The sequence below is a fragment of the Scylla paramamosain genome, chromosome 3 (assembly GCF_035594125.1).
Source record: "Scylla paramamosain isolate STU-SP2022 chromosome 3, ASM3559412v1, whole genome shotgun sequence".
Lineage (NCBI taxonomy): Eukaryota > Metazoa > Arthropoda > Malacostraca > Decapoda > Portunidae > Scylla > Scylla paramamosain.
In genome coordinates, this window is record NC_087153.1 from 23,197,660 (window position 1) to 23,224,010 (window position 26,351).

At 37.8% G+C, this 26,351-nt stretch overlaps 1 protein-coding gene across 3 annotated transcripts in view; it reads left to right on the forward strand.

The window, feature by feature from the left end:
- Window positions 1–26,351, forward strand: part of LOC135093018 (CD2 antigen cytoplasmic tail-binding protein 2 homolog) — a 101,961-nt gene that overhangs the window by 61,173 nt on the left and 14,437 nt on the right. For all 3 annotated transcript variants that reach the window (XM_063991883.1, XM_063991886.1, XM_063991874.1), the window contains exons 5-6: window positions 5,385–5,573; window positions 10,732–10,849. In XM_063991883.1, the coding sequence (XP_063847953.1) occupies window positions 5,385–5,573; window positions 10,732–10,849 (307 nt within the window). The remainder of the gene's footprint in view (window positions 1–5,384; window positions 5,574–10,731; window positions 10,850–26,351) is intronic.

Below are 26,351 nucleotides of genomic sequence, written 5' to 3' on the forward strand. Positions count from 1 at the left end.
TGGCCATGGCAGAAAAACCTCCATTTTTCCCTATCTAAACGTTTACTTCTTGCATGTTCAAGGGTTCAGTTTTTACTAATGTCTCTTACATGTATTCATTTACCTTATCCTTCCATCTTCCAAATGGCTTTACTATCATTTTTTTACTCACACTTAGTTTCTTTGCCAAGTCTTCACTCTTCACTTTCTCAATGTGACCCTACAATCTCACTGTGTTCCTTTTCACCCATTTCACCAGTCCACAAATCACTGCTTGCAAAAATGCCTATATTGTACCTCTTATTTGCAACTTCATTGCTATTACTCTCCCACCTTGTCACTCCACATACGACAGCACTCAACATACAGCACATACACTCAACTGTTGTTTCTTATTCCTTGTTCAGCAGGTTTCTGATTTATACATCACTGGTGGCAGCAGAATACTATTCTATAAACCTTTCTTTATATCCATAGACATTTTCTTTCATAACAAGTGATCCTATGATATGCTTGCTTTTCACATATATATATAACACTGTCCCAAGATTTGTAAGGACTTTAACCTCTTCCAATCTTTTTCTCTCTATAACAGTCTCTCACCTTCCCACTACTAGTACACTAACTTTACAAAGTCCATTAAAGTCACACACCACCATTAAATTCCCAAAAATCTACTTTTCCTACTTTTCTTGTATCTACTTGTAGTTCTTGTCTTGTACACATATTGCAAAATTGATCCACCACTGAAGTTTCCCTTCACTATCTGCAAACAACACATTGTCATTTGTAGACATGGTATTACAGCCCACCCAACTCAATAAATTTTCAGCTTTGCATCAACATCTACTTTGGCATTCATCTCCTTAATACAAGCAGGCATGGGAACATCACACATCCTTGCCTTATTCCTGCTTCAACATTCCTCAGTATTCCCCTTTAGTTTCCATCTCATATATGTTCTGTATAACTGATTTACCACCGTGAAGTTCCTTTTAACTCTCCATCAGCAAAGATGGTGTCATCTCTAAAGAAACACTAGTACAGCCTTGCTACCAACATTTTTTTCTTTTGCTTACATATGGTCATTCATAAAAATATTGAACTACCACATAGACATCACAGATCCCTGTCTTTCTTTTGCATCAAGTGAAATTTTCTTCAGGCTCTTCCTCCACCCTCACATAAATGTTTGCCCCACCATTAAAAGTTGTAATTGCTTGCAGCAACTGCCCTCCCACTCCATAGATTTAAAAAAAAATTTAAAGATCTTCCCTATGCTATATACTTCATGTAAGTCCAGGAAGGCTACATACAACTTTTACCTTTTCCTAAGTACTCCTTTACTATCAATTTCCTTGCAAAAATCTAATCTGTACAAACTTTCCTTCTCTTGAATCTTTCCTGCTCTTCACTAGCCTTCCCCTCAATAATTTTTATTGGTGTTTCAGTTAATAGTCTCCCAAAGACTTTTTCTGACATATTAAGAAGAGCCTTTGATTTATTTTGAAAATAGCTAGTGGTACTCTGTTATACATCTGCTTTGGAATAAGTCCAACTTGGTATACATCCTGTTTGGATGTGAAAAAATTTGCTTGGCATACAACCTTTGATTGGAATACAACTTGTGTGCTAGAACTTGTGTGGGTCAAAATGAGTCATGACACTGCGCACTACCCTTGTTTACCTCTCTCAAGACAAAATTATGACTGCCCATGCCTGTTGCTACTATTCATGTGAATTTTCACATGATTTTGTGCTTTTTGCACAAATTTTAAGTAAATTCATTAACCATGAATTCTAAGAAAGTTAATGAGTCTTCCAAACAATAACATCTCCTCCCCTCTTAGCACCATCCTAGTAGGCACTCAATTTTTCTCAGCAAGGTAAAGTGAGGTGAAATTTTCATTTATTTCATGTAATTGCTTTTGTATTTACCGTATTTGATGGCATATAAGACGCACCTCTGTATTATAGGCAAGGGTGCTATATCATATTTTTCAACCATAATATGTAAGGAAATGTTGAAAATGAAAATGCACCCCTGTTCAGTGATGCACCAAGTGTGTTGTTGGCATCTCAGCAGCTGGGCTACGTTCTTTGCCTCTCCTCTGTGACTAGGCCACTACCTCTGTTTTATTACTGCAATCATGTGGGGTATTTTTACTATTGTGATTGCTTGCTTTTTGTTCAGCTGTACCACTAGTTTGCTTTAAACATTACATGCTTAACTACATAAAAATCTTTTTTCCTGAATATGCTTGCTTTTTTGTTCAGCTGTACCACTAGTTTGCTTTAAACATGACATGCTTAATTACATAAAAAAAATATTTTTCCTGAATATACCCTTCTGAAATGGGAGTGCATCTTATATGCCTGTGCATCTTATATGCCATCAAATACGGTATGTATTTTACTATGAAGCAGTATTAAAATTATTTATACAACCTCATCAATGTACTGTATAATATGCCAATAACAATAGGATTTTTTTTTATGTGAACGGATTATTCCTTTTCCTTTTATTTCTTAAGGGGAAAAAATTGTTTGGTGTACGTCCTGTTTGGTATAAGTCCAAGGATCTGTAATGGGTATATCCCAAGGTACCATGTTATTGACTGTACTGAGATAAAAATTTTAAGAGAAGTCAAGACCACTACTTTGATAAGTTATGCTGTCTAGAAAGTCCCCCTACCTCCCTGCTTGTTTGCCAACCACACTTCTTCTCCCACTGCAGAGTCCGTTTTAAAAAAAAATCTGTCACCTCACACAATTTTATTGAACAATCATATGCTTCACATGTAGTAAAGGTCTTTGGTGTAAGAATACAATTTTTTTATATTTGGTTTTATATGTTGAAGCCAAAATATTTACAAAAAAATTGGAGAAATATTTTTATAAATTTTTGCATTATTAAACTTGATAATGTCTTGGTAAAATACTGGCCTTCCACTTTTGTTAGCTCTTTGTTTCATTGTAATAAATGTATAAATGACTAAAGAGGTAGATTTCAAAAATGAAAAAAAACGTTTTGAGATGTAGCCTCTGAGTTTGCAATACCTATCAAGACTGATTTCCTTTAAAAAGTTTGCAGTACCTGTCAAGACTACTTTCTGGCGCTGGAGGATTTCTAAATATGATTAGATTAGTTTTTTTTATCCCCATTTCATATAAGTATTTAAGATTTTCTTATGAATGTACATGACTTGCTGAAGCCAGAAAGATGGTTTTTGCATGAGGGTCCTGTTCCTCCCCTTTTGGGCAGTATCTCTTATGAGAGAGTATCAGAGTTTCCTAGGCTACTCATTCCACTCAAATCCATTTGATAAAAAGGAGAAGCAGTTATCGCTCATTTGTGGACAACTAATGCGAAGATGTATCTTGAGGAATCATGCTCCTGAGAAGTAGAGGGAATAAGTGAGACTGATTCATGGAGCACAGGCTTGTCACAGTGGGTGGCACTGGTGTAATATCTGGTGGAAGGTGTTACATCACTAATTTCTTCTGTCCCCCTTTTTTTTTTCTCTCCAATATATTATTTGCAAGAAAAATTTGTCTCTTTCATTTTGATAATTTAGATATTTTTGAGCTCTCAATATGATTGTGATGTGCTAGGAATATGTAAGGTAGTGGGGGGAAGAGTGTGGGTATAACATTACACACCTTCATTCTCTTTAGAGTACTGAGGTTCACAGAAGCTCTGGCCACCTATACACTGCTTCATAGGCCAACTCAGATTTTAGGTTGCAGAGTACTATATTATTTTATTATCCTAATACTTGTGAAAAATTCATAGCTAAGTGTACCAAAAGCAGTGACTGGATCGAAATGAGTGTTAGCATCTGAATTATCAAAATCATCATCAGGATCTATTACTCTCAGCACCTGCCAGTGATATAGGTTGTGTATCTTGAGGGACTCTCTTTTGTACTCTTGTCACTGAGACCTCCCTGAACATTTAAATGTTTAAAAAGCAGGGAAAGAACACATGGATAGTAATGTAAGTTTAAACACCACTGGACACACAGTACATGTGTGGCAACAACAAGTGAGACTAGTGGACTGCTGGTTAACAGTGGTGCCGGACAATCTACTCTCGCATTCCTTAAGCAATATTCAGGATGTATATCCCCAAAATTCCCATTCCATATACAGTGGAACTTTGGTTACCAAACGCATCCCTTTTTGAATGCAGTTTTTTAACAATTTTGAAATCATTATTGCTTCGGTTGTGGCACCATAATTCAGTTCTAGAACAAAGTTACTTGATTTCAATTATTAACAAACATAGCAAAAGCTGTTGTTTATCATTAATATATAGCGTCTATAAATATCTATTTAATTTTTATATATTTGGAGGAGAGACACAGAGTATAAGACAGTAATTTAGTCTTTGAAATAAGGTAAATGTGATCCCATTGAGAAGCCTCAATGTAAACAAACAGTTTTCAGCACTCAGGAGTGGCTCTCTCAATGACCACCAATACCATCACTATTGCACAATTGCATTTTTCCAGTAGCTTTCCCCAGCAGCAAGATATCTGAGTGTTATGATCACCTACATTTTGGTGGTAAGTTGCTCCTCTCTGTGTTCCTCTGTAAGGCTTCCCTCACTGGATCAGTCTAAACAGTATCTTCTGATGAGTTCTGTGTCACTAAGTTCTTTCATTACATCCTTTCTGATAGAGTTCTGTGTCACTAAGTTCATTCATTACATCCTTTCTGGATAAATAATTTGTAAGCTGGAGATGTGAAGCAGCCATCTTGGCTGTGGGAGTGTCTGTCATAAGCTGCTAAGACAGGGTAGACTGGTGTCTGGGAATGGATTAATCCATTTCACATTGATTCCTGTGGGGAAAATAGTTTCAGTCTTTGAATATTTCGGATTTTGAATGGCATTCAGGAACGAATTAAGTATATATATTTATACATGTCATAAAAACAGGCCAAAGTGGCATATTTGTGTTTGGAGAAAATTTATGTTCAGAATTAAAAAATATATTTGTATGCCATTTGAATTTGGGAAACTTTATGTTCACACTTGTGCATGTCCAGTGGATCTACTGTTGGAGAAAATTTATGTTCAGAATTAAAAAATATATTTGTATGCCATTTGAATTTGGGAAACTTTATGTTCACACTTGTGCATGTTCAGCGAATCTACTGTAAGTACATAGTGAAGGTTGTTGTCATGTGTTTAAGAGTAATCAGGCTCATAATTTAAATAGTTTTTGCACCTGCCTATCCATCTATATGTTTGATTCACATTAATCACTAAGGGTGATGAGCTGTAACAAAGCACCCTCACCCACACACACAAACATTCTATAATACTAAATTATACTGTAGGGTTATATATTTATGAGTGATTCACCTCTCCAACAAATGTTTTGAAATTCTTTCAGAGACTTGGTGGGAACAAGAAAATCTCATCTGCCCAAAAGTGGAAGCTGAAAAAGACTGGTGGTGATGGAAGTGAGAATGGAAGCCAGAATATGTCCAACTTCCTGAAGCTGACAGAGCTGGCCAACAAAATCATTGAAACTGGCAACATGGACATCTACCAAGAGACATATGAGATCATCAAACTGAAAGTACAGGCAGCTGGTACTCAGTAAATTAATCATAATATGGTAGTTAAAGTTAGCATTAAAAGTATTAAGAGCATTATGAATATTAGCAGTTTTCCTTTATAAAGGAGTTCCCTTACTAAATTCATCTGTCATGTATACCTCTCATCTAACTTCTCTTAACTATAAAAAAAATTTCTTTGTATTTAACTTCCAAGGTGGAGCATATCCTGACTCCATTCTTGGAGACTTCAATGTTCACCACCAACTTTGGCTTTCCTCTTCCTTCTCTGAACAACCTGATGAACTAGCCTTTAACTTGCTATCCTCCATGACCTTAGAGCAATTAGTGCAACATCCTACTTGTATTCCTGACTCTCTTGGAAGTACACACAACATTCTTGACCTGTTCTTAACCTCTTATGATGATGATCATCATCATTAGAGGTTAAGAAGGATTAGTCTAATCCTTGTGCTTATGCTGTCATTCTATCTTCTCCATTGGGCTCCTCTGATCACAATCTCATATCTGTATCTTATCCTATTGCTCCAATTCATCCTCAGGATTCCCCAAAGCATAGATGTCTCTGGTGTTTAGCCTCTGTTAAATGAGGAGACTTGAGGAGGTATTATTTAGATTTTCCATGGAATGACTACTTCCATGTCAGAGACCCATCTCTATGTGCTGAGTGCATAACAGGTGATAGTTTTTAGCATGGAGGCATACATTCCTCACTCTTTCTCTTGTCCTAAATTTTCTAAATCTTGGTTTATTTCAGCCTGTTCTTGTGCTACACATGATAGAGAGGTGGCCCACAAACAGTACTTGAGCCTTCCACCACCTGAAACTCATACAATTTTCATTTTTGCTCAAAATTATGTAAAGACTGTCTCCAACTAGCTAAACGACTCCTTCATCAATAGAAAGTATGAATTTCTTTCTGTATTTAACTTCCCTTGCAACTTCTGTCACACAGTCAAAAATTTTTCTACAACTTTTCTCTCTTAGTTTTTCCTCCTTTATTTTAATCTGATGGCATCACTGCTATCTTCTCATAAACCATTTCTAGAAATTTTACCTTGAATGATTCAGGGCTTGTTCCTCCCTCTCATCCATCCCCCAATTATTTCATACCTCCTTTTTAAATTCTTCTTAATGATGTTTTCTGTGCTCTTGCTGGCCTTAACCCTTGGAAGGCTTATGGATGTGATGGGGTCCCTTCTGTTGTTCTCTGGAACTGTGTCTCCATTCTTGCACCTTGCTTTGCCAATTATGTTTGTCAACATCTGTTTTTCTTTCCTCCTGGAAGTTTGCCTATATTCAACCTGTTCCTAAAAGGTCCTTGAAATTCATGTTGTATTGTTTTAATTTCCTGCTTTTCTAAAATTTTTTGATTCATCCTCAACAAGGAGATTTTCAAACACCACTTAACAACCTTATACAGTAAAGTCTCCATTTACATGAGATCTATATATGAGCTTTCACTTTAAAGCAATCTATTATTTATTTGAGGCAAAATTTCCTATGTAGATGATCCATCACATTAATGTAATGTAAAACTCCCGTGATCCCTCACTATGTACTCCCGTGCTGAAGACTGGAATCCTGCAGTCATCTCCACTCATTGTATAATGCTATTGCTGCATGTATATGTGTATGCATATGTGTACAGTGCACAGTTACATGTAGCATGATAGCATGGTAGAATACAGTCTGAATTGGATACAGTGGAGACTTCATCAAAGCCAGCAGAAGGGAATCATCAGTTGGAGCCAAATAAACATAGAAAAGATATGAGGGAGGCAGGAAACAGGGGAGGATGGAGAGTAGGCAAAATGGCAGGTGGCCTGGTGAGCGTGATGATGGTGGGAGGAGGTTGGAGAGGGTAGTCATGTGAAAGGAGTGGTTGGCTGCATGGAGAAACACTCACTGATTTTGTTCTTTGTTTCTTTTTTCTTTTTGTATGTGTGTGTTTTTCATCCAATAGAAAATTTAGCTTCTCATTATCTCTGATACTTATCCCTTTTTCTTACATAACATAATTTCATTATGGGGAAATGGATGAGCCAAGACAGCAGTGTGTGAGGTGGCAGGAGAGTAGCAGGATGGATGACAGTGTACAGGGAAGTTTGTTTATCTTTCAGCTGTTGTCCATGAGAATGGTAAGGGGATAATGATGGAGAGTGAAAACTTGAGTTTCTATTGTATTATGGTATTAATGATGTCACAAAATACTATTCATGATCAGAAATCAAATGAAAAGGTGGAATTTCCTAATGCCTAGGAAGCAAATCCCCATTATTGCCATTGTTCTTTATGGGAAAATTACCACCTATTTATGTGTTTTCTATTTAAGCAGCATCTTTAGGAACATATCCTTGATGTAAATAGATAGTTTAGTGTATCTAATTGCCAGTATGGCTTCCATTGTGACCACTCTTCTGGTGATCTTCTGACTTTCCGAGTCTTGGGCATCCTCTTTTAGGGATTTTGATGAAACTTTTGCTATTGCCCTAGACATTTGATAGAGTGGCACAAAACTTTTATTTTTATTTTCTACAGCTTCTGTCATTCTCTGTAACTTTATCTCAAGTTTCTTTTTTGACCATTCTGTTGCTGCTGTGGTAGATGATCACCATTCTTCTCCTAAGTCTCTTAACAGGGGTTCTGTTCTGTCACCCACTCTTCCTATTATTCATCAATGATCTAAGCAAGTCTTTTGTTCCATCCACTCTTACGCTGATGATACTACTCCATTTTTCCATGTCTTTTCTTAAGGCATCCAACTCTTCAGGAATTAAACAACTCATGCAGGGAAGTTACATAAAGCCTGACTTCTGATCTTTCAAAAATTTTTGATTGGGGCACAGCAAACTTATTGTTGTTCATTACTCCGAAAACCTAATTCCTCCATCTGACAACTTGACACAATCTTCCATAAAGCAATCCCTTCTTCAATGACATTCAACTATCCCCTTGGTCTGTTCTCTACTAATAATTTAAACTGCAAACCACATCTTATCTTGAACTAAAACTGTTTCTATGAAGTTAGGCATCCAGTTTTTCTCACCCCGCTCTTTTGCTAACTGTGTACAGGGGCCTTATCCATCCATGTATAGAGTATACTTCACATATATGGGGGCTCCGTTCACACTGCTCTTCTGAATAGGATGGAATGAAAAGTGTTTTGTCTTGTCAACTCCCCTCCTCTAACCGTCTTCAGCCTCTCTCTCTCTTTGCTTCAGTGTTGCATCTCTTACTATCTTTTACTGTTATATTCACACTAACTGCTCCTTTCATCTAGTTAATTGTGTGCTGCCTTTCCTCTCTCAGCCTTGCTGCACTGGATTGTCTACTTTCTTACCATTATTCTGCTTTGGTAAACTCTGAAGCTCTCTGCCCTTCTATGATGTAAATTTAGCAGGTAACAAAATGTGGCCACACCATAACCTAATGAATTTCCAGTTGTTATTATAAGTGTGTTTAGTATTATTGGAGACAATCAAAATAGGAAAAATTTACCACTTTGTACTTTTTCTATAGTGGTTTCTATCTTTGGATCAGCATTAAATTCTAAACAGAAAATTTTAGCTTCACATTCTCCAGTGGTATTGCCACTGTATTGCATCACTCATCCATAATAGCTTCTACCATTTCAAGGGAATATGTATTCAGTAGGTTTAACATAGTCCATCTTTGAAGGCTTTGAGTAGTAATCAAAGATAAACATATATGGGAGTATTGGTGAGTTATGACTTGATTAATCTCTGCCTTCCTTTGCAAGATGTTGAAATTGTTTGTTTTTTGGTACAGGCAAACCATTTTATATATATGCAGCTTGATTATTTTATAATTAAGTTATGAATGTAACAGTTAGCTCAGTGGTTTTCAACAACGTCACAAGATAAATTTTCATGGGTTGCAGGGACAGGAAAATAAGGTTTATTTTCATAATTGAAAAATTATTTTTCCATTCTTGCACTGCTAGGTGGCTGTCTTACCTGTGATGCCTTTCTTATTTTTTACATAGATCTGCATTTTCCTGTCACAGCTTAGATTAACCTAACCTGTGTGTGTGTGTATATGGGGCAAACTATCATTAATCTATTTTTTTGGGCTCAATTGTTATATTAGATTATATTCCCTTTAAATTGATGTTCATTTCTTTACATTCTAGTCAAATTAATTACATAATCCTGTTCATCCTCTCCTCTTCCCCTGCAGCCTACATGATAATGGCTTTGATAGGAATGACTCCTTTATCAAACACATATGTAGGACTGGTGGGTGGTAGCCCTGCCTTTTTTGGTGATGAAGCTTGGCCTGCCACCCAAAAAAGACAGCCAGTTAGTCAGTAGTGACTATGTGTATTTAGATCTTTGTCCATTACCCCATTACCTTAAATAAAAATGAGAACACATTTAATTTCTTTTGAAAATAAAATTTACATACACTACATTTTCTTTACTGTGTGTCTCAAAGGCTTCAAAACTTCCAAACAGAGTAGTTCATGAAAAGTTTGAGATCCACTGAGTTAACATATAATAATAATGTACTGCCAAGCAGACATGTGTTTGTATAATGCTTTGTTTTTAAACATTGAGATATTGATGTAAAGGGTAGTCATAAGAGCAACATGCTGGGGATATACCTGACAGGACAGTCAATATTAATTATTCTTTACCATCTGAGCCATAATTGCTGTCCAAAGCTGAAGTGGGTCTTGATTGGGTGACTGCCCTTACACCAAATATTCATTTTGCAAGTGGAAAAAACAGTAAAGTGCCTCTGTACATATATGCTGTAAGACTAACTCATAAATACCCTATTTGGTTTATATTTTTTAATTGACAGATCAGAGGTTCAAGCATAAAGATTGATGCTTGATTATAAATAGTGGTTGCTTATATAACCATCTATTGAATGCAACAAAAACAATAAATAAAAGCATGAGTTCCTGTATTTAAAGCTACTTTTGGCCACATCATTCATCTAATTGCTTGAAAATGAATGGAAGAAAACATGTTGGTGGCTTTCATTTTATATCTGCTTTTTGGCATTTAGTATAATTTTAATATTGTTTGCACCATCCAGCATATTCCCAAAAATGGAGTTCCTTTTTTCATAATGTGTATGCTATGCATTATACAGCACAATGTTTTACCACTTACAAATTTTCAGATTGAACGCTCTAAAGCTCCAGGAACTGCTCCAGTACTAGATATGTTTGCTGAAGAGGATCAGAAGACAACTGATGCAAGTCAGAAGGATGCTAGCCAGGAAGGACAGGATTGTGTTGGTAAGATACATTCCATTGCAGCTGTTATTCTTTGTCTGTATATTTAAGTTTATACCATCTACAGTGAAATATTTTGTATTGAAATAATGTTACATGGAATGTGTGAGGATGTGTGTGTTTGTGGTTGGGAGTGAAAATGTGTGTGTATGGGTATGTAGTATTAATATTAATACATAACAGTAATGATAATGACAATAATGATAATGATAATAGTAACAATAATAATAATAATAATAATGATAATAATAATAATAATAATAATAATAATAATAATAATAATAATAATAATAATAATAATAATAATAATTGTTTATTTTTAATAAGCAACCTAAGAGCTGAAAATTAATGATCGGGAATTATGATAATGTAATGCTAACACAAAAAATGTTGGACTTATAGGGGAAGACCAGTCTGACTTAACTGAAAATCTGACATCTGATTTTGTACATATAAATTTTTGCACCCATTATCCCTGAGAAATGGAAAGGTTCAATGAAAATGGCCTTCCTCACTCTATACAAGTCCTTTCCCTTCCAGCCATGATCTATCTTCATTACCTCCCTTATTTTCTCCTTCACCTCAATGATATCATGCAGGATCAATTTTTTTGTTGTACTGTACCATGAGCTCAGCAAGGCTCAGCTCATACTTGTGGTCCTCTATAACAGTGGTTCTCAACTGGGGGGCATGCCCCCCCTGGGGGGGCATGCCCATGGGGAGCGTAAGCACAGGACAGGAGGGAAAAAAAAATCACGGAAATCACAGACTCACTGACTATTAGTATAAAGGAGATGCAGCTATCTGTCTATCTATCTTTCTATCTGATTCTGTCTATCAGTCTATGGTGGCATAGTTGGGGAGGGGATTGTGTGGGTGGCACAGGGAGGAGAGGGCCTCAACTGCTTTGAACCAGCTTTGGGGAGCACAGCTTACAAAAGGTTGAGAACCCCTGCTCAATGTGTGTGTGTGTGTGTGTGTGTGTGTGTGTGTGTGTGTGTGTGTGTGTGTGTGTGTGTGTGTGTATTTACCTAGTTGTGGTTTATGGGAGGGGAGTAATCTCATAGTATCCTGCCTCTATCCAGTTTGGTCTTAAAAGCATGGACAGTTTCGGCATTCACAATGTCTTCACTGAGTTCATTCCATTTGTTCACACTTCTGCGAGGAAGACTATACTTCTTGATGTCTCTTCTGCAGTTAACTTTCTTCAACTTCTTACTGTGTCCCCTTGTACTCTGCATGTCTAAATTTATAAAACACTCTTTGTCCACATTTTCCATATCATTTATCATTCTATAGATGTTTATTAAATCTCCTCTTTCTCTCCTATTTTCAAGGGTGGGAATTTCCAACATTCTTAAACTCTCTTCATAGGTCGACTTACTCAACTTCGGAACCATCTTATTGACTGCTCTTTGTACTCTTTCCAATTTTATAATATTCCTCTTTGTATGAGGAGACCACACCACTGCCACATATTCCAATCTTGGTCTTATCATGGAAATCAGCAACTTTTTTATCTTTCCTTCATCTGAATATGAGAATGCCATTCTCACTCTTTTTTAACAAATTCATCATCTATCCAGTAATTTTATCAATATGTCTGTCTGGAGTCAAATTTTCAGTAACTGTTACTACCAAATCCATTTCTTCTTTTGATTTCTTTAACTTCACACCATCCATCTCATAATGATGATGTATTCTTTTTTTACTCTTACCAAACTCCATTACTTTACATTTACTTAAATTGAATTCCATTTGCTAAGATTTGCTCCATCTATTTATCTTATTTAAATTATCTTGCAGTACCATATAGTCATTTACATTTTCAACCCTTCTCATCAGCTTAGTATCATCTGCAAATAAGTTCATATAACTATCTATTTCTTCATTCATGTTATTCACATATATTACAAACATTATCGGTCCCAACACTGACCCCTGTGGGACACCACTAGTTACTTTCAGTCAAGATGAATTTTGGTTTTGTATTACATTTCTCATCTCTCTGTCATCCAGATAATCCTCCATCCACTCCAGCAGTCTTCCTCCAATTCTTCCGTAATTTTTTGTCTTCCTTAGCAATCTTCGGTGTGGTACTTTGTCAAAAGCCTTCTTCAAGTCTAAGTAGACACATCCACCCATTTGTCTCTCTCCTGCACGATATCGACTACCCTTGAATAAAAGGACAATAAGTTCGTGGAACATGATCCTCCCCTTCTAAATCCAAGTTCACAATTTACCAAAACTTTATCTCTTTCCAAGTGTTTCATCCATCTTTCCTTTATTGTTCTTTCACATAGTTTTCCTACAACATTAGTCAATGACACTGGTCTATAATTTAGTGGCTTTTCCTTATTTCCTCCTTTGAATATTGGTGTAATATTTGCTCTCTTCCAATTTTTTGGTACTCACCACCATACTGTGGATTTTATCAGCCAGTTGTTCTCTATGTTCTTTCAATATCCAGTTTGATATTCCATCTGGACCAGATGGTTTATTTACATCAAGCTCTTCCATCATCTTAAGTATTTCTTCATAACTGATTGGGACTGTACTTAGTATATTCCTCACTAACTTATCCCTTCCAGCATCAAACTCCCCTTCTACAGTAAACACTGATCTGAAACTATTGTTTATAACCTCCATGTCCTGTGCATCATCATAGATTTTTCCTTCAGCTCTCAGTCTTCCCACTAATATGTCTAAAGAATAGTTCAGGTTCATTTGTACACTTATCTAATGTATCTCTTTCATAGTTTCTTCTCTCCATTCTTATTATCTCAATGTGCTTGTTTCTAGCATCAGTATATTCCTCCCATCTGCTTTCAGTTTTCCTCTTCTTCCATCTATTCCAAGCATTTGATTTATGATTTCTAGCCTCTTTGCATTTTGTATTGAACCATTCCTTACCCTTTCTACATCTTGCTCCTCCTTTAGAAACAAATTTCTCCACAGCAGAATTATATATCCTTATAAATTCATCCCATTTTTCGTGAACATCTGTATCTTCAAAATCTTTCCAGTCCATAGCAACAAAGTACTTTCTTAATTTTTCAAAGTCAGCTTTACTATATTTAAATCTTCTTACCTTATAATTTTCATCAATGATTACATTTTAATTTTCCAAATTAAATTCCATCAACACATGATCACTTTTACCTAGAGGGCTATCATAGTGTATAGTTTCGATGGTTTCCATGTCCTTGGTAAACACTAAATCAAGTCTTGATGGTTTATCTCTTCCACTAAATCTGGTATCACAATCAACCCATTGAGTGATCAAGTTTTCCACTACCCAGTTCAATAGTCTATTACTCCATGAGCTCTCACTTCCAGTAGTAGTCAGTATCTCCCAATTTATCTCCTTGCAATTGAAATCACCAACAATAATGTGTGTGTGTGTGTGTGTGTGTGTGTGTGTGGGTACTTTTTTTTTCAGCTTAAGCTCTAGTGGAGATTTCAGTCTGGTATATAAATGGATGAATAGACATTCTGATAAAATACATTTTGCAGTTGGAAATTTTTACTTTATGGTTTCCAGATGTTTCATGGGTTACTGGGCTATTGGCTTGAAAAGAGCTCCTGATTTCCTTTATTTTTTCAACATTCATGCAAGAAACTCTTTGTAAAATTATCAGCATACACAACTGATATTGTCAGTGAATATCATAGCAAAAATGTATGACATGGCCATAGTTATATTATGAAAACCAAGTCAGATTGTTCAACATTTTGTAACACAGCAAGGGTCTTTCTCTTATATTAAAAATAGGTCAAAATGGGTCCTAACTCCCTCTATGGGAGTTAGGATGCTAAACTTATGCTAAACTTTTACAAATGTACTCATTTTGAGTATGTCAGTATGTCTTTTTACCAAAAATGCTGAAAGCAAAATTGCAGTAAATTTTGCCACTTAACCTTCAGGGCACAAGATGCTTTCAGATTGAGATGGGCTTGTTTCTGCCATTAGACTGTTGGCAACAAGGAGGGAAGATTCAAGAACTGCCTCCAAAAACAATATTAACTGGATATGCTATCAATCTTTAGTACACCAGGGATAGTGAGGATCAGGGAACAGACACATTGATGGGTTAGAACTCCTCCTTGGGTGAGAACTGTTCCTGGGCTCAGTTGTCTACCATGAATTTCATGTACAATGCATTATATGAACTTCATGCTAAAAGACATACTGATCTGCTAAATATTAATGTGTTTCTAATACTTAAATGTAGGTAAGGTAAACATTTTTAGAGACCAGGTGAAACTTATTTTAGTCTAATTTTTTAAAATAAGAAAAGAAACCCTGTTGTATTCCAAGATGTTGAAAAATATGGTTCAGTTCTCAAAAAAATAAAACTAAATTTTTGCTATAAGATTTATTGACTGCTCTAAATCCTCCATAAGCTGGCATAATAGGAGCTAAGCATTCATTGACTTATCAAAATTCCAGATTATGTTAAATACAGGTACATGATTTTTTATCTAGAACTCGTGGGACCTGACACTTTCCAATTCCAGAGTTTTCTAAATTTTGGAAGGTATCTTCCTCTGTACACAGTATTTATAGCTGCCTTACTTATTTTCCCCTTAGCAATTTGCATAAACATACATGGTATTCATTAATTGTACTTTATCATCAGCTCTCTGTATTGTAGTTTAAAAGTTACTACAAATTTCATGCCTAATTTAATCCTTATAAACATTTTCCTGCACACAAAAACATCTGTTGTTGTTCTTTAGTGCCCTCTAAGGGGTGTGATGTTCCCTTGTGGCAGACGATAATTACAAATCCTATCACTGGATTAAGAGAAATACAAATACTGACACTTTTATGATTTTTAATAAATAATGGAATAATCCGAAATAATAATAATAAAAAGAAAGCAATTCAGAAATACAAAATAAATGGTAGCGTATTCTTCAATTACATAAAAACTACGATGGAGATATTTTCGCGACTACTGAGTTGTGGGGGAGACCAGAGAATAAATAAATAAATAACAAATATATATCCAAAAAGTATGTATATACCTGAGGACAGTCTCACACGGTGATCTCGAACCAGGTGGTTTCACTAGTCCCGTGGAGAAAACCAACAAAAAAAGAACGAAAAAATGCGAATATCTATCCACTCAGAAAACAGTTTATCATCAGGAATATCTGAGGAGAATCCGAGAGGGTCTGAGGAGAATCCGAGAGAGACTCTTTAGTAAAATTATTGTTAAATAAACACTTACTTAATATTACAGGAATGGAGGGGGAGACTATCAGACTGCATGCTCACCTGAGGAGAATCCGAGAGAGACTGGCTTTGCTTGTGAGGAAATCGGCGGGAAACTAAGGATAAAGGTTTCCAATGGGGAAATTTATTAAGTTATAATTTTGTTTTTAGTGGGGGGGGGGGCGACTAGGTTGTGAGTTCAGGGATGAAAAATATGAATAATTAAGTTACTGTTTACTTTATAGTTGTTACTTTAAGAAGTTTAATTCAATGGACTTTTGAAATCAATTGGGGAATTAGTCAAAGTCTGGTATCTCTTCCCGGCTTGCGTAGCAACAGGGGTGACAGGGCAGCGAAGCAAAGAAGACTTATCAGATTCGTCAACCTCATTGGCGCGGCGTAATTATCTGGGATTTGTTTGGGCTGGTTTAAGACCTTACCATTATAGAATTAATTTTATCATATTAAGGGCTCCCCATTCTCTGGGATTAGGTGAAAAATTCGCCTCTATAACCTGGCCAAGCAGGAGAAATTACGTTTATTCACGGGGTAAATTTGTTATAGAAGTGGTCAACACAGTGACGCTGAGAGGGGGGGGGGGGGGAAAGCAAGGACAAAAGGACACTGAGGAGAGGAGGGGAAGGGGAGGGGTTAGTCACATGGTACTGAGATTCTGGTCACCCCCCGCACACTACATGGGCCCTAGCCTAGGAAAAAAAGTAGGAATATACATAATTAATTTCTCAGCACTACAGTTCTATAATGAACATTGGGGGAGGCATAGCCCTCTCAACAGCACCTATACTAGCACTTATTCCTGTGTACCACAAATAAAGGAATATTAAACAACAGAATATAATAACATTAACATGCATTTATTATATAACTTTAACAGATGGCAAATAAGAACTGCTAGTCAATAATGGAGGGAGTAGGCATCTGCTGAAATGATAATTACTCCCAGTGAGGTCTAAAGCACTGTATCAGTGCTTTCACTTATCATTAAACCCAGCTGTGACCTCACTGAACATTTCCCTTTGTGTCTCACAACACAAGGGGGTAGTCACAGCCTGCCCTCTAAAGACAACCCTCTTCTTCCACACAAAACTACAAGCACCTAATAGCACACTCAAAATTTCAAAATTATCATGGCGACTCCTACACCAGCCTTGAAGTTGGAGTCCCCTTCTGGGGAGGGGACCACAAATGTCCCCAGGCCAGACTGCCCTTCTGACAATGAACTTAAGTGTCTTAACAGTCTTAAGATCGAATTTTCAATCTGTAGAACACTACCTCTCCTCTTCTAAACCTCATCTTCTTTTCCTCACTGAAACTCAGGTGCCTGAGGCAACTGACAGTAGCCCCTTTACTGCTGCCTCCTACTTTCTCTATCTTCATTTTCAATCCAAAGCTGGATGTTGTGTTTATATGTGCAGCGACTTAACCTGCTCTCATGCCCATGCTCTTGAATCTTCCAAGTTTTCCACCATCTGGCTACAACAACAGAGTCACTCTCAAACTAAATTTATCTGTGCTGTATACCTCTCACCTAACTCCTCTGACTATAAGAAATTCCCTGGCTACTTAACTTCCAAAGTGGAGCACATTCTGACTCTCTTCCCTTTTGCAGAGCTCTCCATTCCTGGAGACTTCAGTGTTCACCACCAGCTTTGGCTTTCCTCTCCTTCACTGACTATTCTGGTGAACTAGCCTTCAACTTTGCTATCCACCACAATCTAGAGCAATTGGTGAACACCCTTGTCATATTCCTGACTGTCTTGGAGATACACCCAACATTCTTGATCTTTTCCTGACCTCTAATCCTTCTGCTTATGCTGTCACCCTCTGTTCTCCATTGGGCTCCTCCAATCACAATCTCATATCTGTATCTTGTCCTATCGTTCCAATCCCTCCTCAGGATCCCCCTAAGTGAAGGTGCCTTTGGTGTTTTGCCTCTTCTAGTTGGGGGGACCTGAGGAGGTATTTTGCTGATTTTCCTTGGAATGACTACTGCTTCCATGTCAGAGACCCATCTTTGTGTGCCGAGTGTATAACAGAGGTGATAGTGTCTGGCATGGAGGCATACGTTCCTCACTCTTTCTCTCAACCTAAACTTTCCAAACCTTGGTTTAATACAGCTTGTTCTCGTGCTATACATGATAGAGAGGTGGCCCACAAAAGGTACTTAAGCCTTCCATCACTAGAATCTCATGCACTTTATATTTCTGCCCAGAACCATGCCAAGTCTGTTCTCCAACTAGCCAAAAACTACTTCATTAACAGAAAGTGTCAAATTCTTTCAAGATCTAACTCCCCCTCATGACTTCTGTCATCTAGCCAAAAATATCTCCAATAACTTTGCTTCTTCTTTCCCTCCTTTATTTCAACCAGATGGCACCACTACTATCACATCTATCTCTAAAGCTGAAATCTTCGCTCAAATCTTTGCTAAAAACTATACCTTGGACAATTAGTGGCTTGTTCCTCTCTCTCCTCCACCCTCTGACTGCTTCATGCTACCTATTAAAATTCATTACAATGATGTTTTCCATGCCCTCGCTAGCCTAAACCCTCGAAAGGTTCATGGACCTGATGGGGTCCCTTCTATTGTTCTCCAAAACTGTGCCTCTGTGCTTGCACCTTGCCTAGTCAAACTCTTTCAGCTCTGTCTGTCAACATCTACCTTTCCTTCTTGCTGGAAGTTTGCCTACATTCAGCCTGTTCCTAAAAAGGGTGACTGTTCTAATCCCTCAAACTACTGTCCTATTGCTTTAATTCCCTTTCTATCTAAAGTTTTTGAATCTATCCTCAACAGGAAGATTCTTAAACATCTATCAATTCGCAATCTTCTATCTGATCACCAGTATGGGTTCTGTCAAGTCTGCTCTACTGGTGATCTGGCTTTCATTACTGAGTCTTGGTCATCCTCTTTTAGAGATTTTGGTGAAACTTTTGCTGTTGTCTTGGATATATCAAAAGCTTTTGATAGAGTCTAGCACAAAGCTTTGATTTCCAAACTACCCTCCTATGGCTTCTATCCTTCTCTCTGTAACTTCATCTCAAGTTTCCTTTCTGACCATTCTGTTGCTGCGGTGGTAGACAGTCACTGCTCCTTTTCTAAATCTATTAACAGTGGTGTTCCTTAGGGTTCTGTCCTGTCACCCACTCTCTTCTTATTATTCATCAATGACCTTCTAAACCTTCTTGTCCTATCCACTCCTATGCTGATGATACCAACCTGCACTATTCCAAGTCTTTTCATAGACGTCCAACCCTTCAGGAAGTAAACACTTCATGCAGGGAAGCCACAGAATGCCTGACTTCTGATCTTTCTAAAATTTCTGATTGGGGCAGAGCAAACTTGGTATTGTTCAATGCCTCAAAAACTCAATTCCTCCATCTATCAACTTGGCACAACCTTCCAGACAATTATCCCCTCTTCTTCAGTGACACTCAGCTGTCTCCCTCTTCTACACTGAACATCTCATCTCTAGCTAAAACAGATTCTATGAGGTTAGATGTTCTGAGACGTCTCCTCGTTTTTCTCACCCCCCCAGCTGCTAACTCTGTAGAGGGGCCTTATCCATCCATGTATAGAGTATGCTTCACATGACCATTCATACTGCTCTTCTAGATAGGGTGGAATCAAAAGCTTTTCATCTCATCAACTCCTTTCATCTAACTGACTATCTTCAGCCTCTCTCTCACCGCCACAATGTTGTATCTCTAGCTGTCTTTTACTGCTATTTTCATGCTAACTGCTCTTCTGATCTTGCTAACTGCATGCCTCTCCTCCTCCTGTGGCCTTGCTGCACAAGACTTTCTTCTTTCTCTCACCCCTATTCTGTCCACCTCTCTAATGCAAGAGTTAACCAGTATTCCCAGTCATTCATCCCTTTCTCTGGTAAACTCTGAAACTCCCTGCATGCTTCTGTATTTTCACCTTCCTATGACTTGAATTCCTTCAAGAGGGAGGTTTCAAGACACTTATCCCTCAGTTTCTGACTACTGCTTTTTTTTTTTTTTTTTATGTAGGAAGAATACTGGCCAAAGGCAACAAAAATCTAATAAAAAAAATGCCCACTGAAATGCCAGTCCCATAAAAGGGTCAAAGCAGTGGTCAAAAATTGGTGGATAAGTGTCTTGAAACCTCCCTCTTGAAGGAATTCAAGTCATAGGAAGGTGGAAATACAGAAGCAGGCAGGGAGTTCCAGAGTTTACCAGAGAAAGGGATGAATGATTGAGAATACTGGTTAACTCTTGCGTTAGAGAGGTGGACAGAATAGGGGTGAGAGAAAGAAGAAAGTCTTGTGCAGCGAGGCCATGGAAGGAGAGGAGGCATGCAGTTAGCAAGATCAGAAGAGCAGTTGGCATGAAAATAGTGGTAGAAGACAGCTAGATATGCAACATTGCGGCGGTGAGAGAGGGACTGAAGACAGTCAGTTAGAGGAGAGGAGTTGATGAGACGAAAAGCTTTTGATTCCACCCTGTCTAGAAGAGCAGTATGAGTGGAACTCCTCCAGACATGTGAAGCATACTCCATACATGGACGGATAAGGCCCTTGTACAGAGTTAGCAGCTGGGGGGTGAGAAAAACTGGCGGAGACGTCTCAGAACACCTAACTTCATAGAAGCTGTTTTAGCTAGAGATGAGATGTGAAGTTTCCAGTTCAGATTATAAGTAAAGGACAGACCGAGGATGTTCAGTGTAGAAGAGGGGGACAGTTGAGTGTCATTGAAGAAGAGGGGATAGTTGTCTGGAAGGTTGTGTCGAGTTGATAGATGGAGGAATTGAGTTTTTGAGGCATTGAACAATACCAAGTTTGCTCTGCCCCAATCAGAAATTTTAGAATGATCAGAAGTCAGGCGTTCTGTGGCTTCCCTACGTGATATGTTTACCTCCTGAAGGGTTGGACGTCTATGAAAAGACGTGGAAAAGTGCAGGGTGGTATCATCAGCATAGGAGTGGATAGGACAAGAATTTTGGTTTAGAAGATCATTAATGAATAATAAGAAGAGAGTGGGTGACAGGACAGAACCCTGAGGAACATCACTGTTAATAGATTTAGGAGAAGAACAGTGACCGTCTAACACAGCAGCAATAGAACGGTCAGAAAGGATACTTGAGATGAAGTTACAGAGAGAAGGATAGAAACCGTAGGAGGGTAGTTTGGAAATCAAAGCTTTGTGCCAGACTCTATCAAAGGCTTTTGATATGTCCAAGGCAACAGCAAAAGTTTCACCAAAGTCTCTAAAAGAGGATGACCAAGACTCAGTAAGGAAAGCCAGAAGATCACCAGTAGAGCGGCCTTGACGGAACCCATACTGGTGATCAGATAGAAGGTTGTGAAGTGATGGATGTTTAAGAATCTTCTTGTTGAGGATAGATTCAAAAACTTTAGATAAGCAGGAAATTAAAGCAATAGGACGGTAGTTTGAGGGATTAGAGTGGTCACCCTTTTTAGGAACAGGTTGAATGTAGGCAAACTTCCAGCAAGAAGGAAAGGTAGATGTTGACAGACAGAGCTGAAAGAGTTTGACTAGGCAAGGTGCAAGCACAGAGGCACAGTTTCGGAGAACAATAGGAGGGACCCCATCAGGTCCATAAGCCTTCCGAGGGTTTAGGCCAGCGAGGGCATGGAAAACATCATTGCGAAGAATTTTAATAGGTGGCATGAAGTAGTCAGAGGGTGGAGGAGAGGGAGGAACAAGCCCAGAATCGTCCAAGGTAGAGTTTTTAGCAAAGGTTTGAGCAAAGAGTTCAGCTTTAGAAATAGATGTGATAGCAGTGGTGCCATCTGGTTGAAGTAGAGGAGGGAAAGAAGAAGAAGCAAAGTTATTGGAGATATTTTTGGCTAGATGCCAGAAATCACAAGGGGAGTTAGATCTTGAAAGGTTTTGACATTTTCTGTTAATGAAGGAGTTTTTGGCTAGTTGGAGAACAGACTTGGCATGGTTCCGGGCAGAAATATAAAGTGCATGAGATTCTGGTGATGGAAGGCTTAAGTACCTTTTGTGGGCCACCTCTCTATCATGTATAGCACGAGAACAAGCTGTGTTAAACCAAGGTTTAGAAGGTTTAGGTCGAGAAAAAGAGTGAGGAATGTACACCTCCATACCAGACACTATCACCTCTCTTATGCGCTCAGCACACAAAGACGGGTCTCTGACACGGAAGCAGGAGTCATTTCAAGGAAAATCAGCAAAATACCTCCTCAGGTCCCCCCAATTAGCAGAGGCAAAACGCCAGAGGCACCTTCGCTTAGGGGGATCCTGAGGAGGGATTGGAGTGATAGGACAAGATAAAGATATGAGATTGTGATCGGAGGAGCCCAATGGAGAAGAAAGGGTGACAGCATAAGCAGAAGGATTAGAGGTCAGGAAAAGGTCAAGAATGTTGGGCGTATCTCCAAGACGGTCAGGAATACGAGTAGGGTGTTGCACCAATTGCTCTAGGTCATGGAGGATAGCAAAGTTGTAGGCTAGTTCACCAGGATGGTCAGTGAAGGGAGAGGAAAGCCAAAGCTGGCGGTGAACATTGAAGTCTCCAAGAATGGAGATCTCTGCAAAAGGGAAGAGGGTCAGAATGTGCTCCACTTTTGGAAGTTAAGTAGTCAAAGAATTTCTTATAGTCAGAGGAGTTAGGAGAGAGGTATACAGCACTGATAAATTTAGTATGATAGTGACTCTTTAGTCTTAGCTAGATGTTGGAAAACTCGGAAGATTCAAGAGCGTGGGCACAAGAGCAGGTTAAGTCATTGCACACATAAACGCAGCATCCAGCTTTGGATCGAAAATGAGGATAGAGAAAGTAGGAGGGAACAGAAAAGGGGCTACTGTCAGTTGCCTCAGACACCTGAGTTTCAGTGAGGAAAAAGAAGATGAGGTTTAGAAGAGGAGAGGTGGTGTTCTACAGATTGAAAATTAGATCTTAGACCGCAAATGTTGCAGACCTTTTTCTGGGACTGGCATCTCAGTGGGTTTTTTTTTTTTTTTTCATTGGATTTTTGTTGCCCTTGGCCAGTGTCCCTCCTATAAAAAAAAAAAAAAAAAATGCATGTAAACACTAGCCAAGCACTGCCCCTCATATGGACAGATACACACATCCCAGTGTGTGACAACCCTTCTTGAGTATTATTATGACTGGGTGCTGATATATCATGTGTTTTCAAAATTTGAAGCTAATCATCCCAATATGCTGCAACTGTGTATGCAGAAATAACCCAAAAACTGCCAACCTGTGACTATCATATATATATATATATATATATATATATATATATATATATATATATATATATATATATATATATATATATATATATATATACTGATCAGTACAATAACTGAGTTCTTTCCCATGTTTACTTCACCTTGGAAGTTTGTCTACATTCAGCTTGTTCCTATAAAAGGTGACCACTCTAATCCCTAAAAACTACCATCTACCAGAAACAGTCTAATTGAGTGGGTAAGCTGTGGACCTGCTGACAACTCTGATGGGACTGGCCACAATGTGGTGTTAGGTGGTGGTGTGGGCAGCACAACGCCACACAAAGTGACAAATAAATATGCAAATAAAAAAAATAGATGCAGTAGCAGCACCAGTGCAAGTGTTGAAAAAATAAAGAGTTGATGCAATGAAATTTTGATACCACTCTGTCTAAAAGAGCAGTGTGAATGTGCGCTCTCTCAGACATGTGGGTTGAGTTACATGACAAAGGAAAAAAGGGGGGAACGGGGAAGGAATGGGGGTGGCAAGCAGCTGCACACACTCAACCACCCTTGCACACCTTAAAAAGATTACAGTTTTATAAAAATTATTGTGGGCGAACCACAGGGGTTGGGTGGGATCTGATCACTTTATATGTGAAGTTAAGTCTTCTTTTATATTATATATCAGGCTCAATATGAGAGGGCAAAGCAAAGTTGTCAGAATTAATATGGGAAGAAGACTTGGTAAGTGCATGGGTTTTCAAAGTAAACTGGGGGAAGGCAGGCAGCCTCAGGCATCTTCTGTCTTCTCTAACTCTCTTTGCTCCTTCTCTTTCTCCTTATTCTCTATCTCTCTCTCTCTCCCCTCTATATTGTGCCACTTGTAACAATATTTATGATCAATGTAATTTCCTCATTCTTTTTCTGTATGTTATAATATGTGTAGTATATAGTATATGATATAATATATATATATATATATATATATATATATATATATATATATATATATATATATATATATATATATATATATATATATATATATATATATATATATATATATATATATATATATATATATATATATATATATATATATATATATATATATATATATATATACTGATCAGTACAATAACTGAGTTCTTTCCCATGTTTACTTCACCCATAAATGGATGTTTTCAGCTTTTTTTCATGAGTCAGAGTTGTAATCTGCCACAGCATACACAAACACAGTCATCGTCCACTCATTTTGTTATTGCTGACAGTCCGAACTTACTGCCTAAAAATTATAATCATGAATCTGGCTGTGCAACTAGATTCTGCCCAAGGATGCCACTGTTTCATAATGCATGGCATTATTTCACTAGCCATTGACAATGATATGTGTTTTCTTTAGATTATTTGGCTTAGGTATAGTTTTTTGGTATATGCATTTTATTTTCTGTAGGAGATTGGCTGTTTTAACGTGTGTAACTGTGCTCTCTATGGGCATTTCTTATATGATCTTCAAAATGTTATAGATTTTACTCTGTTAAGATATACTTTTACCATCATTATAATCATATACTCTGGATAATGAAAACTTTATTGAAGTACAGACTCAACTCATAAATGAGAACAAATAAAAAAAATAATAATTGATTACTCTTAACACCTCATTCCTGAGAGATGATACTATGGACACTGACAGTTGAGACCATGAACTACAAGTTAAGATATCTCCAATTAAAGCAATAGGATGGTAGTTTTTAGGGATTAGAGTGGTCACCTTTTATAGGAACAAGCTGAATGTAGACAAACTTCCAACAAAAAGAAAAGGTAGGTGTTGATAGACAGAGATAGAATAGTCTGACTAGGCAAGATAGCAAGCACAGGGGCACAGTTTTAGAAAACAATAGGTGGGATCCTGTCAGGTCCAGAAACTTTTGAGGTTTAAGGCCAGTGAGGACCTGGAAAACATCATTACAAAGGATCTTGATGGGTAGCATGAAATAGTTAGAGGGTGGAAGAGAGGGAAAAACAAGCTGTGAATCATCCATGATGGTTTTTATCAAAAGTATGAGTGAAGAATTCAGCTTTAGAGATAGCTCAGATGGCAGAGGTGTTACTGGGTTGAAATAAAGGAGGGAAAGATGAAGAAGCAAAGTTATTAGAGATATTTTTGGCAAGATGCCAGAAGTCAGAAAGAGAGTTAGATCTTCAAAGATTTTGACAATTTCTGTTGATAAAAGAATTTTTGGCTAATTGGAAAATAGACTATGATTCTGGGCAGAAACATAAAGTGTATGGGATTCAGGGGATGGAAGGCTTAAACATCACTTGTGGGCCACATCCCTATATAGAGAACAGGCTGTGTTAAACCAAGGTTTGGAAGGTTTAGGGCTAAAGAGAGAGTGAGGAATGTGTGCCTCCATGCTAGACACTATCACCTCTTTTATGTGCTCATCACACAGATATGGGTCTCTGACATGGAACCAGTAATCATTCCAAGGAAAATCAGAATACTATCTCCTCAGATTTCCCCAATTCACAGATGTAAAACACCAAAGACACCTATGCTTTGAGGGATCCTGAGGAGGGATTGGAGCAATAGTACAAGATGCAGATAGATGTGGGGTTGTGATCAGAGGAGGCCAATGGAGAAGACAGTGACACAATATGCTGTAGGATTAGAAGCTAAGAAGAGGTCAAGAACATTGGGCATATCTCCAAGGTCAGGAATACAAGTAGGATGTTGCACTAGTTTCTGTAGCTCGTGGAGGATAGCAAAGTTAAAGGCCAGTTCACCAATTGGTCACTGAAGGGAGAGGAAAGCCAAAGCTGATGGTGAACATTCTCCAAGAATGGAGATCTCTGCAAAATGGAAGAGAGTAAGGATATGCTTGACTTTGAAAGTTAAATAGTCAAAGAATTTTTTTGTTAGAGGAGTTAGGTGAGAGATATAAAGCTCAGTTAAATTCAGTTTGAGAGTGACTGCAGTCATAGCCACATGGTAGAAAATTCAGAAGATTCAAGAGCTTAGGCATGAGAGTAAATTAGGCCATTGTGCACATAGATGCAACA